A 14,553-nucleotide genomic window follows, 5' to 3' on the forward strand; every position below is an offset into this window, starting at 1 on the left:
CCCGCTTTCTCGGCGCCATTTCGCGCTGTCGCTCCGGCTACGGCTTGGTGGCGGCGCTTGCTCCTCCCGGTGTGGCGGAGAACGGTACCGTGTTCAAGCTGGAAGCGCGGGTTTGTTTCTCACTCCTCCTTTCCAGTGAACGAAGCCGATAATGGGCCTCGGGGAACAGGCTGCACCTCCTCTCCACAGTCCCTGGAGCAAGGGAGACTCCGACCTTTCTGCGGCAGAAAGGCCCGAAAGGAATCCGTGAGAGAGGGGCGGATGGGGAGATTTCCTGAATTCTACCCCGTTTGTGCTCGGGGGGAGGGGAGATGTGGGCTTGGATGCAGATTAAATTCCCCCTTCCCAGACAATTTACCCCACCCCCGGCAGTGAAATATCCTCCGCACTTAATATTCCCGCACCTGTCCTGTCTCCTCACTGAGAGAGATTGACAGTTTCCAGCTGGGAACTCGTTCCTCCGCTTGAGATTTTACCTAAACCCATTTATCGTGGGAGTCTTGCAGAGGAAAGAGATTTTCATCCCACCAAGCGACTGGATTTGAACCAGATCTGAGAAGTGAAAGGCTAGTGTCGCTAAACTCTCGTCGCTTTTTTTAACCTTGGACGTCTGATTTTTTAAAAACTGTCCTTTGAAATTATGGGGACTGTTGTTGTCCTGGCTGTGTTGCTTTGTCATAAGACAGAGATCCTTCCTTTATGTCTGTGCAGCCTGTAATTATCTGTCACGCATTTTGAAGTTAACAGTTTTTGTTGGTGTTATGTTGTTCCTGGACATGGTTTTGTCAGAATTTTAAATCTTTTTTGGTAAGTTGCAGTTAGGGATTTTTGACAATTTTTCTGGTTTAAAGACAACTCTACTGTAAATAAGTCAATAAATAACATTTGAGAAATAATTGTTGTGTTTGTTTCTTGGCAAGTAATGAGTCATCTGGTGACCTAGTCACTGAGGTTATAGAGTTCAGAAAGTGTTATTGCTACTAATGTTATCCAGACAGTTTGAGAAATGTTTGGCCCAGATGCACCTTAAGAGTGCCAAAATGGCTCACACTCAAAGCATGGCCACTTGGGTGAAGTAATTCTCATCCTGCCAGCCATGTATCCCATATTGATTCATTGCATTTGGAAAAAGAGGGGGAGAGAATTTGAAGTGGTGAGGGGAGGTTGTTCTGAGTGCCTCGCAGATTAATTATAAAATAAGAGGTGTTGTGGTTTCAGCACTGTATTTTAACTGTTGTACTGATTCCTTTTAATTAATCTTTTGCAAGAAAAAGTTCAATCCCTTAGTGATAACCAGTTGATTGAATTTATGAAACTGACAGAAGAAAAGAATGCATGTGATGACTGAGAAACATAAGTTTCCCTTACAAGCATTACCAAATATTCATTGTTGAACTGGTTATTGAGAGGAAGATTTTTTTTAAATGCTGAAAACACTTGGGTCTGGTAGCATGAATGAAGGGGAGAGAGATTGAGTTAACATTTTAGGTTGATGACCTTTCATCAATTTCTGATCATTGTCCAGCAACCCATGTTGGAAAGTGAATCTTTGATGGCAGGATTATGCATGAGTGTCCATGGTCAAATGGCTTGTTGAAACTCAATAACTAGGTTTATAATGTGAAGAATGCCCAGTCAGAATGACAGACCAGAGGGCAGCAATTGCTAGAGGAACCTAGCTCAGCAGAATTCAACACCTTCAAGCTGGACAATAAAAAGAATAGTTCACTAATCAAAATTCCATAAATTATCTCTGAGGCAAAACCCCATCATCTTGGTAATATTTCTGGAACATGAACTCATACTGCAGGTACAAATCACTTGGCTTACCTTCATGTACTTATTGGACAATGCAATGATTTTGCTGCAGTTTGATAGATTTTTATTGTGGTTCAGAGATAGACATGGTTAAAATCTTTTAAAAAGCCTGTTTTAAAAAAAACCTGAAGAATAGTTTTTTTTTTACATTTTTCTCTGGTACAAACCAAGATGATTCAGGCCAATTGGGTCAGAAAATTGCATGTTTTTGTGAGATGGAGTAAATATAAGGCAGGTCCAGGTCAGATGTGATGGAACAATTTTGCCTCTTGCTGTTCATGAATACTTGTAGGACATCAGATTTCACTGTCATGATTTCCATTCATTTATATCTAGACAAAATTATTACAAGACTCAATAACAAGTAGAAGTTTTCAGGCACATTTGTTCTTGACTAATTTCTTGAGACAGCTTAATTCAAATCTTTTACAAAAGTGAAAAAATAAGCAACTTTATAGTTTTTATTACAGTTTTACTTTTGGATTTTTCTCAAGGTTAAAAATCTACATTATACACCAATATTTCCTGTAATGGCCAGTATTTAGGTAGGTAACAGTAACACTGAACACCTTGAAAATTTTCAGCTGATCAGAGAAACCCAGCCTAGATTTGTGAAGGGTAGGTCATGCCTGACACACCTGATTGAATTTTTGGAGAGGTGACTAAAATAGTGGACAGGGGAATGACTATGGATGTTATTTATACAGACTTCCAGGAGGCATTTGATAAAGTACCAGATCAGAAACTGTTAGCTAAAATTGAATCTCATGGAATTGAAGGCAAATTATTGACCTAGTCCAGAGATTAGCTGAGTGACAGGAGATGGAAAACCGGGATAATGGGCAGGTACTCTTAATTGGCAGGATGTGACTAGTGGTGTCCCACAGGGATGTGCATTGGGACCTCAACTATTTTTCTGTATTTATTAATGATGGGATCTCCCATGTTTGGAGATTACACAAATGTAGGTGGCATTGTAAGCAGTGTAGATGGATCTGTAAAATTATAAAGAATGAATAGATTAAGTGAATGGGCAAAACTCTGGCAAATAGATTTCAATGTGGGCAATGAGAGGTCATCCACTTTGGATCTAAAAAGGATAGAACAGGATACTTTCTAAATGGTAAAATTCTAGAGCCATGGAGGTCCAGAGAGGCTTGGAGATCCATGAACATAGATCATTAAAATGTCATGAACAGATGAAAAAGGCTAATGGAATACTGACCTTCATATCTAGAGAACTAGAATACAAGGGAGTAGAAGTCGTGCTTCAGCTACACAAAGCCCTGGTTAGATCATGTCTAGAGTTCAGATGAGGGCACCACGTTAGGAAGGATAGATTGGCCTTGGAGTGACTGCAGCATAGATTTACTAGAATGATACCTGGACTTCAAGGGTTAAATTATGAGGAGGGATTACATCAACTAGGATTGTATTCCCTGGAATTTAAAAGGTTAACATGATTTGATCAAAGTTTTCAAGATATTTAGGGGAACAGAAAGGGTAGATAGAAACTATTTCCACTGACTGGGGAATCTGGGATAAGGGAACATGGCCTAAAAATTAGAACAATACCTTTGAAGGGTAAAATTAGGAAAAACTGCACAAGGGGCAGAAGATGTTTGAAACTTACTTCTGCAAACAGCTTATTGATGTGAGATGAATTATTACTTTTAATTCTGTGCTATCAAAGATATTACAGGATATGTAGGTATAGGGAGTTAGGTCACAGATTAGCCATGACCACCTTGAATGGCAAAGCAGACTTAAGGGGCTAAATGGCCTCCTTCTGATCCAGTGTTCCTAACTGAGATTTGTTGCCTCTAATGTAGTTAGCATTTACAGAAGGACTATAATAGGTTACCACTAATGCCCCCTTTTATAATTTTTTTAAAAAGTGCAGCTCCACAGGCAACAGCTCTCCACTACCTCATTCGAGATGCCATTTTTAGGACACAATCTGACATTGCGTGGAGGTGTGCAGGAGAAAATGGTGTATCAGGGCTGAGCCTCTCCCTATCCCCTTTCAAGGTCTGCATGCACTTATGAGCAGAGGTCATTGATCAGAAGTTGAGGCCCTGTTTTTTCCCCCTTCCTAGTGCAGCAATGCTGGGGCTAATTTCCACTACCGCCACCCCGCCCCCCCCACCCCCCTCCCCCATCACGAGGACCTTCCTGGTTAGCAACATGCCATATGATGCATTTCACCAGTGAACTCCATTTAAATTATACAAAATTGCACCAAAGGCAAATATGTAATGGAAGTTGATGTTTAAGCAGATAAGAAATTATTAATGCTGAGCCACATTCCATTCTGTTTATTAGGGGAAAAGTAATATGTGATTGACACTGACCTTGATTATTGGGTGGAGTATGATGAGGATTTGTGAATAGTCAAAAACTGATCTGTAAGAATTGGCATGAGATCGTCATTATTAAAATTAATTGTATGTCAGAAGATAATGCAAACTGCAAGGATGTCTGAATAATAGACGAGTAAGACCACACTTTCAATATTGGGTTAACTTTGGTCACCAAAGGAACAGAAGAGAGCAACAAGAATGGCCATTTCCAGCAAGGCAGGTTAAAGAGATAAAATTAATAAGAATGAAAGGACACGCATTTTGAAGGAAATACTTGCACATAACCCTACCAAACCTGGCTGGTGCAATATACAACCACAAAGAATCTTTAGCAAAAGGCACTGGACAATGGTGTGAGGCAAATTGGACGAGATTGTGATAGGTCTTGTTCAGAGAGGGGGAGCATGAAGGAATTGGAGGATATCAATGCACAGAGCCCAATTGCTACACTGTAGACACAGCTTGTGTGAACTAGGCCTAACCTCAAGCTACAAAAGGTTTCTGAAGTGTGCTTTGTACAAACCTTTCGATTGGATTAAGACCACACCACTTACCTCCATGTTCAATTTATGTGGTCTTGAGTGATAGGAAACAACAGGAATTGTTTCTTGACATGTATTCCTATTGCTGACCATCATACAGATCATTGTGGGTCACAGCTTGGTCAACATCACATAATAATTGACCACCCTTGTCCCAGATGGAACAACACCAACATAGAGCAGTTGGACCAAATTGCCTATCTCCACAGTGGAATTCTATGTAACTCATGCATCAGATACCCTTTTTTATAATTGGTACAGAATATTTGATAGATCCATTCTGTTAGTATGCTGTTCATGCAAATGATCAGGTTATTTAAGTATTTTAGGCAAAAAGAGCTTTGAATTGTTATGAGCATTCCATTATTACAAGTTTATTGTTTTAATACACAATACACTGAGTTTTAAATTCCATTTTATTTTTTTAACCGTCACCTGTCTTTCCTTGCACCGTTATGTTGCAAGAAGTGGAATTTATTATAATTAGGGAAGTTGAGAGGGTATTATAAAATTATTGACTTTGATACAGAATAGTACAGTGTAATCACATACTCTTTTTAATTGACTTAACTGTTTGATTTTATGCCAGTGTTCTGAACATCTTTATTGTCCTTGCCATTGTTAGAGGTTATTGTAAAATACACTACTTTGAATGAAATGTGACTTTGCTCATGTGTACGTGTGTCTCCTTGCTCAGTTTAAATGTATTTTCATCTCTAGTCCTGGTAGAACATACGATTTTGAATATTTCATCAAGAATAAACCTAGATGAATAGAAGAGTGCAAACCATTTTTCTCTTTCCTCTGTTGAAGGCACTCACTCAAGCGGGGGTACAGTTCCACAATTACCTATTCTTCATATCTGAAAATAGTTTGTAGGGATCAAAAGCAAGTCCACCCTGTCCTCACCCCCAACACCTACAGGCAGCAGGTCACTGGATGGCAACCAGGTGCCCTAGCTGAGTGCTTTACTTTCCTCTTCCCTCTGCACTCTTCAGAGGCTGTGAAGTCAACCATCAGACCTTGATCAATTAACTCAGCAGTGACTGGCAATCAAACATGGGATTTTATGGTCATTGTTTAGTTACATACTGCCTTTGTTTAGTTGCATACTGCCTTTATCAACTGAGCTGCTGAAAGAATCTCCCCACAACCTAAACTAAACATGTCACACAATATTGCTACTTCCCGTCGATTACATTGAATGTTATTTTTCTTAATTTCTTGCAGGTTTTTTTATTAAATCAAAAAACGTGACAATATGGATCGACAGTTCAACACCAGCAGGGGATCATCGAGTAGCGGAGTCTTTAAACGAAAAGCAAGTGATGCACAAGAGACTGAGATTAAATTACTGAGGACGGATACTGATAAACAATGCATTTCACACACAAACAATGAGGACAATTGTGAACTTGTCCTTCCTGTACAGCCAGACTATTATGACAAGAGTTTTCCTGATTACAGGCAGCCGGTTGAGATTGGCTGTTTCTCATTAGATTCACGTCGCCAGCTCTACAATGATGCCAGGCAGCTAAAATACTGCGTGAAACCCGTCAACAAGAATCCAAATTTCAATCTGCGGGATGGTTACAAAGACAGATACATAAAAAGGAACGATAACATTAAGGAAAAGCTGGACCATATCCTGAAGTGGATACTACTGAACAAACACAAATTTCCTATGCTGTCTGGGGATGATAAACCACCTGCTTTGTCAAAGTAAGTTGTGACGTTAGCTGTGAAATAATATATTTTTTTGTAAAGATCCTAAGGGAATGGAGCATTTTCAATTTCAGAATCCATCGTCAACCTCTAGCACTCTGCAGTTAAATGCAGAATGAAGTTCCTTTGATATACTGCCCTGAACTATATCCTCAGTTTGCTCCTAAGAAGAACTTCACCCAAATCCACACCAGCCACTGAGTGGAAGTGCCAGTTTAGTGTTGAATTAGGAACAGACTTCCACTTTGCCATCAGGAACTGATCTAGCTCATTTTATATACAACTCTTACAATCAGCCGGGAATACATTTGAACCCTGGCCCAGAGCTGAAATGCCAAAAATTAATAATACTTGATATAAAAGAGGAAACTTTAATCACATGCAGCTTCCTTCAGGCTCAGGTGATGCCAAGAGCCAGTGTCTGCCCAGGAGGCTTACTATGCGGCTTATCTCCCCAGTCAGGAAATATGAGCAGACATAACATTTTTAATTATATAGATGTTTAGTTCATTATGTTTTCTGCCAGGAACACAGCACTGTGTGGTTTATGATAATGACACAATAGTCGTTCAGCTAAAGAATATGCTCTTAAAACCATAGAAAAGTTACGCTGCAGAAAGAGGCCGTTCAGCCCATCTCCAAAAAGGGAAAAAAGAAACTAGCCGCTTATTTTAATCCCATTTCCAGCACCTGGTCTGTAGCCTTGGCGGTTACAGCACTTCAGATGCAGATCCGAGTACCTTTTAAATGAGTTGAGCATTTCAGCCTCAACCACCAACTTAGGCAGTGAATTCCAGACACCCAGCTTCCTCTGGGTGAAAAAGTTTTTCCTCATGTCCCCTCTCATCCTTCTACCAATCACCTTAAGTCTACACCCCCCTGGTAATTGACCCCTCAGCTAGGGGAAACAAGTCTTTCCTGTCTACCCTATCTAGGCCCCTCATAATCTTGTATACCTCAATTATGCCACCCCTTAACCTCCTCTTTTCTAAGGAAAACAACCCTAGCCTATTCAATCTCTCATAGCTGCAATTTTCAAGCCCTAGCAACATTCTTGTAAATCTCCTCTGCACTCTCTCCAGAACAATTGTGTCCTCCCTGTAATGTGGTGACCAGAACTGTACACAAAACTCCAACTGTCTGGAATCCCTAATTTTCTCTCCCTTTGCTTTATGTTCTGATGGGCACTTTAGAGACACTTTCTCAATGAGTGAACACGAGGTGCAAAGTGAACAAAGCTGAACTCATTGTGAAAATCAGGAATTAAGGCCTGAACTGATTCTGAAGTAAAGTGAGATTCACTCCTCCAGGGAATCTCATTCTGTTGTGACCTTGAGCTCTGACTGAATTCAGGCTGCAGTTGCACTATAAACAGAGGGTTGTTGTGAAGCAAGGGGTTTCCTGTTATACAATGAATGCTCCTTAAAGCTACAATTCCCAATATTACTGAAGGGAGAATGAAGCTCAAAAAAAAAATGCAGGAGTCGCTGTTGAGAAAATAGGAGTGAGTTGATGTTTTCTTGATAAACTCTTTCTTAGAACTCTAGTCATAGCTCTTTCTGGACAAAGCAGTTTCTCTTTAAAATAATACCATTGTAATGAAACTTAGGTCTATTTAAAATGTGCAGAAGCTAAATAAAATGGTATTACAGTACTGTCACCTTCATAAATCAGACTCCATTCCCAGATTCAAATCTCAATAATCTGCCCTTCATCCTACTGTGGTAGATAAGAGGAGAATCATATTTTAGAAAGAGGAATAAGCAGGGAATTGTGCACATTGCATGCCTGACTATTACAGTCAATAACAGTATCTACCTTTGTGTACCACTGGCTGTTTGGCAATGGAAAGAGATCAGCTGTGCTGGGTTTTTTTCTGTGTGTGTGTTCTGCTGGTTTGAGAAATTGTCCATTTCTACTTGCAGTCAGCTACATACCGACTTCATCACATGGAGAGGGCATCTGACTAAAATTCTAACCACCCCTTACGAGAACCGGGAGGGCTGGCTGTTGGCAGTGACTCGATTTAATGGAACCTATTACATGAGTGAGGTAGAGACAGAGGAAGCCAAACGGCAGAGAGAGCAGCGGACTGAAATGCAGGAGGAATTGATGTATGGAGGATACAAGTTTGAGCAGTATTTATGTGCCGGTGAGAGATTTATCCAAAACTTTCATTGCTTTGGGCCAGACCGGATGTCAAAGGATTGTAATGATTAGATGAAATTAGTTAAGATAACTTTACCTTTTCAGCAGCAAGTTGATTTTGTATTAATTGCTATGACCTCAAAGAGCTACAAGAACACAACTTAAAACTGCACATTGATCACCCATTGATGTGATGAATGTCACCAGCTTATTTAATATATTGATATCCATATGCTATTAGGAGGAAAATTGTATATATGTACATAATGCTTTGATATTCTTAATTATTTCACATTTCTCTTGCACTAAACCTCCTGTAGCTACCAATGTTTCAACCCCATATTATAAAGTTGAAAAGAGTCTCTCCGACCACAACCAAGTTTGAAAGGACATAATCTATAACCGTGTTGCTGGGTGCTTTTTACAAGGCAAGTAGATAGAGAGTGAAACTTTCCCATTATTGCACTTTACTGAAATCCTAACAAAGATGAGTGCTTATCCAATCTCATTTAAAAGACAAGAGGATTAAACTTTCAACTTAACTGATTGGTAGGTGCAGGTGCTGTTGTTTGTCTGAAAAAAGGCTGAGCAAATATCTGTCAGGAACAGGACTATGGTTATAAAGATAAGCGTGGATAGAGGTGTACAAATTCCTCACGGAATTCCCCAGATAATTACTGAAAGACCATACTATCAAAGAAGAGGTGTTTTGTTTGTAATTACCTGGCAATCTTTCTTAAATCTGATTTGTCAAAGGCCAATAAAGATCCCATTCTGTGCAGAGTTAACTGACCTCAGTCAGGGCAGCATCTGAGGCACTTTGATTGCTATTCAATGATCACCACTAGAATATGCACATCAGTTATAAAAACAGAAAATGGCAGAAATACTCAGCAGGTCAGGCATCTCTGAGGAGAGATAGGTAGTTTAATGTTTCAGACATTAACTCTGTTTCACTCACCACAAATACTGCCCAAACTGCCCATCCAGCATTTTGCTTTAATTTCAGATTTCCAGCATCCACAATATTTTGCTTTTGTGTAGATATTGGATAATTCTTTACATAGTCAAATAGCAGACAACACTTCCCTCCATCATAAGGTCAGAAGTGGGGATGTTCGCTGATGATTGCATAATGTTCAGCTGCATTCACAACTCCTGGATGACTGTAGTGCCAACTTGACACCATCCAAAACAAAGCAGCCCACTTGATGGGCACCCCCTCCACCACCAACACACAGTGGCAGCAGTGTCTATCATCTACAAAGTGCACTGCAGCAACTTGCCTAGTCTTTTTCGACAACACCTTCCAAACCTGCAATCTCTACCACCTAGGAGGACAAAGGCAGCAGATGCATGGGAACATCACCACTTGCAAGTTCTTCTCCAAGCCACACAGCATCCTGAGTTGGAAATATATTGCCATTCCTTCACTGTTGCTGGGTCAAAATCCTGGAACTCCCTCCCTAACAGCAGTGTGGATGTACTTCCACCACATGGACTGCAGCAGTTCAAGAAGGCGGCTCACCACCGCCTTCTCATGGGCAATTAGGGATGGGCAATAAACACTGGCCTAGCCAGTGGCACCCACATCCGCGAAAGAATTTTTAAAAATCTCACTATGCAGCATTGCATCTACAGCATGAAAATGGCCACATGAGCAAAACTGTAGGCCTCCTGGTACTCTTGGAGTTAAACCCTACAAAAATGAGTAGGACAGAAGATCAGGACATGAAAGTGGAAAATTGACTAATAATTACAGTATTTCTTTCAGATAAACCAGGTGGGAATCCTAATCCAGCAGGTGTGGTAAACACCAACGAAGCATATTGTTGTGTGGTTCGAACTCGGCTGAACGGCCACTCACTCGTATTTTCCGGTGAGGTGGACTGCAAAGATGATTCTGACCCGAGGTTAAAGGCCCCACAGTGTTATGTGGAGCTAAAAACAAGCAGGGAGATTTACAGTCCAAACCAAGAGAGGAATTTTCACAGGTTGGTAGCCTTTGCCTCCTGCACCACCACAATATTAAATTAAGCTGTCCTAAGCGGCAACCTGTCTTTTGCACATCCAGCTAATGAATATATTCCTGTAAACACCTGCAGTGTTGTTTGAGATGCTTGACCGAAGTGGTTTTAGAGAATCTTATAAATAGTAAATAGCTCTGCTAGTGAGCTCAGGATAAAATTGCTGCAGCTTTTTAAAAACCGTGCGAGTGGAACTGAACTATCAGTGATCTCTGTTTCCCAGACATCTTTGAAATGGGAAATAATACTTTTTAAAAATAGAACTACTGTACTTTTTTGGTATTTTATTGATAAATTTTCAAAATGACACCACAGACACAGAAGACTATTCATGTCAATCATTTCTGTAGGTGAAAAGACTAGAAGTAACAGGTCAGTACAGAGATGCGGATTATACAAATCCTTGGCATGACTAATCCCAGTAAAAAGGCAGAAGCCAGAATAAAGAGTCACAGTTCAAAGGGGGAGAATATGGCAACTCTGCAGAGATGGATGTTTGTGAGTGTGTTCATTAGCTGGATGATCACATGAAGGAAAAATATAAGTGACGAAGACTTGTTTTTAACAATAACCTTAATTTAATTCTTCTCCGTTATAGTTCACAATACAAACCTGCTCTTACCTGAATTTGTCAGTGAGCAAATTAACTATGAACTGCTGAGGGCAGTGTGGAGGAGGAAGGGGACAGGTCTACACTCTGATTGTCCCAAGCAATACTAAGGAGGGAGACCTCTCTATGGACTCTTGAATCTAAAGCATGCTTTCTCCACACTGTGTTAAATGTTATCAGTGATCTTAAGTGACCATAATACTCTTCACTCCCATTATTACGCAGCTGCTGCAGTCCTGTTTTGTGTACAGTGAGGCTGTAGGAACATGAGCTCCAGTTGCCAAATGTAACATTTATTAAATGAGATGCACCTCAGCAGTGGATACTGCAAAGGCATTTGGAATTTCTGACTATGTCAACCTTGTCTTTGCAGATTTAAATTGATCAAATGGTGGGCACAGTCCTTTTTACCTGGAGTACCTCGGATAATCGCAGGCTTTAGAGATGATAATGGAGTGGTTGTTTCACTTCAGTCTTTCGAAACAATGAAGATTCATCATCTTGTCAAGGTTTGCAAATTTGAACTCAATTAAATTTTAGAAATAATTCTCAGTTATGGACTGCCAGTTGCATAATTATTGATAAAAGGGGGAATTAAAAAAAAAAGACCAACAATCAAAACAGTGAAGTTTGCCAGTTCATTGCTTTTACCAGTAATATCCACGGAATTAGCACAAAACCATTGGAGCTAACTCGTTAACGGCAAGAATTGCAGGGGCACTAAAACAGAAATAGACAAACAAAAATCTGAGTCCTGTAGTTTCTGCTGCAATTGAAGTGGGAACAATCAATTTGTGATGCCTCACACGCACAGCAAATACACTTCCTTAAATAATGTAGGTTTACAATAATCACTCAGACCTACACTCCCACCACTTATTGATGTGGTAAAACATACTGGAGTCACTGATCAGTGCAGTTCTATGTAGAATTTCCCCCGACAATGAAAATGGGAACTTCTCAGATATAAGCAAAAATAGATCAGAATCCTTGTTTAATATTTGAGCACAGATCAAAGATATTTAGATAGGTTTCCTTATGGAAATTCTGTGCAAAATGGTCATGTAACACAAATGACCTCTAATTAGTATGGAGGGTTTTACCATAGCAATTTTATTAAAAACATGGTGGCAGCATTTTACTCCAGCTTGATGGGATCTCAAATCCTGTCATTAGTCCATGGTGCATAAATAGAAATGAATCTTGTTGCCCTTTTCTAGGGGGTGCCTTTCCCTCAAGAAGGAGATCTACTTCTCCCCTCCTCACCCCACCACAGGCTGTTTTAACTGAGCCAAGTGAAAGGTCCTCTAATGGCTAGGCTGAGATGGACAGGAGATCCCACATTTGATTCTCACTTATAATAGATCAGCAGTTGGGATACTGTATTTTGCCTATGCCCTTTCTGGAGAAGAGTGGTACCAAGTTTGATTCTCACCCATGATGGTTCATCGCCCTCAGAACATTGAATAACTTGGGCATATGCCACAATGGCACTCATTGGTAGTAATGAAGTGAATGGCCTATTTCTGTATTCCTGGGATGTAGTTTCGTGGAGAAATATGATTACTGGAGCAGTGCCCTTCTGTTCATGCCAGACTTCAGACTAAAGACACTTATATTTTGTTCCCGTCTCAACAGAATGAACAGAATTGCTGGAAGCCTGCAGTGTGTCTAAATTTCTGCAACGCTTTTCTGTCCTTTGTGAAGAAGGTGGTGACCCAAGATGATCCCCGGTATGAATTCATTGAGTTGTCCTTCAGAATTCTGAGAGCCTTTTATTTTCATTAAGAGGTTATTTCAGTTATTAAGCGCAGTCCTAAAGGAGCTTGTGAGAGCATTTGTAGACATATTTTTAAAAAGGTCTACTTTTGACCTTTATCATCATTACAGCAATTGGGATGGACAAAGCAACTATTCAGCCCAATGATTTTAATTCACCAGACTAACAGTTTAATTTAATATTTTCCTACATTGAATGTATAATCTGTGACTGATCAGGTCAAACTTCAAAACATCCGACTAGCTAAAAATATTGAGAACACAATTGATTTCAGCCAAACAGAAATGGATTTTCCGTGAGCTGATGCGAGATTCAATGTTGAAGACAGAACTAGGTAAGCTCTGCAAACAGTTTTTATTTTAAAAAAACTCACATTAAACAAAATATATAGGAAAAGATTAGCTAACAAAAGGAACAGAAGAAATAAATGTAATGGTAAATAAATACTAATTCAACCATTACTTTTTTATCCTAAGACTTAATAACTTTAGAACTAAAATGCACTCTGATGAGCACATTTTATTCTCTCACTTTATTTTCTCTTCTCCCCATATTGTTACAGAGGGAATCCCTACGGATATAGACCTCTCTGAAACAATTGATCTAATTAGTCTAAAAAGCCAATAAAATTACAGTAACATTCCTGAAAAATGCAACTTTAAGTGAAATGTCTTTAAACAATTCAGATTTTCCTATTAAAAGCAACGTAAAAAAACTGTAGATAGATTCTGTAGGATCTTTCTCATTAGAAAAAAACATTCAAACATTGTACCTTGTAAGTTGAAATACTATAGATTGCAAAATTCTTATATCGGTAAAAGGAATAAAATTGATTTTATTTTAAAAGTTAAACAAAAATACTAACTTTCTACTTACCTCCTGCTCGCTGTTGATCCTGCTTCCCGAAACACTCACTAGCTGACCCTCCTGGTCACTGTGACCATCCAATTCGTGGCCTCTGCCATTCCCTTTCACTGCTGACCCTCCAGGCTCAGGCCTCTCCCACTCCCTAACCATCCCCTTACTGCCGACTCTCCTGGCTTGCAACCTCTGCCATTCCCTGACCCTCCCAGTTGCTGCGGACCATCCACTTCACAGCCTCTGCTGCTCCCTAACCTGCCCTCTCACTGCCGACCCTCTGGGCTCACAGCCTCTGCCAATCCCTGACCTCGCCAAGCCTCCCGCTCCTTGACTCTCCCACTCACCACTTCCTTCTCCTGAACCCTCACTGTGAGCAAAGGGCTCTGGAGTTGAGCAGCGAGAGGCAAAAAGAATAGCTTTACCCTGCAGGAGGTAAGTGGTGAACCAGAGAGTCAGCAGGCAGCAGGAGAGGCCGTGAGCTGTAGGGATAGTGGCGAGAGGGTGGGTTAAGGAGCAGGAAAGGCTGCGAGTCGGAGGGTCAGCAGCAAATGGGTGGGTTAGGGAGTGGCCGCTCCAAAATGACGCTGATCGAGTCACTTAGCCCTACGCCAGACCAGCACAAAATAACTTTAAAACAAAACCCATGACGTTAAACGAGAATACATGCCCCATTGAATGA

The 14,553-nt window shown here is 40.3% G+C and overlaps 1 protein-coding gene across 3 annotated transcripts in view; it reads left to right on the forward strand.

Moving 5' to 3' along the window:
- dxo (decapping exoribonuclease) overlaps positions 1-14,553 on the forward strand; it is a 15,040-nt gene continuing 487 nt past the window's right edge. The window contains exons 1-6 of one of the 3 annotated variants that reach the window (XM_078558812.1): positions 1-110; positions 5,954-6,445; positions 8,374-8,600; positions 10,371-10,590; positions 11,607-11,742; positions 12,872-12,966. In XM_078558812.1, the coding sequence (XP_078414938.1) occupies positions 5,985-6,445; positions 8,374-8,600; positions 10,371-10,590; positions 11,607-11,742; positions 12,872-12,966 (1,139 nt within the window). In that variant the 5' untranslated portion in view covers positions 1-110; positions 5,954-5,984. Of the gene's footprint in view, positions 808-5,953; positions 6,446-8,373; positions 8,601-10,370; positions 10,591-11,606; positions 11,743-12,871; positions 12,967-14,553 lie in introns of all 3 variants that reach the window. The other 2 variants (XM_078558813.1, XM_078558811.1) reach the window with 2 other exon arrangements.

This window comes from Cetorhinus maximus, chromosome 15 (genome assembly GCF_964194155.1).
Source record: "Cetorhinus maximus chromosome 15, sCetMax3.hap1.1, whole genome shotgun sequence".
Taxonomy (NCBI): Eukaryota; Metazoa; Chordata; class Chondrichthyes; order Lamniformes; family Cetorhinidae; genus Cetorhinus; species Cetorhinus maximus.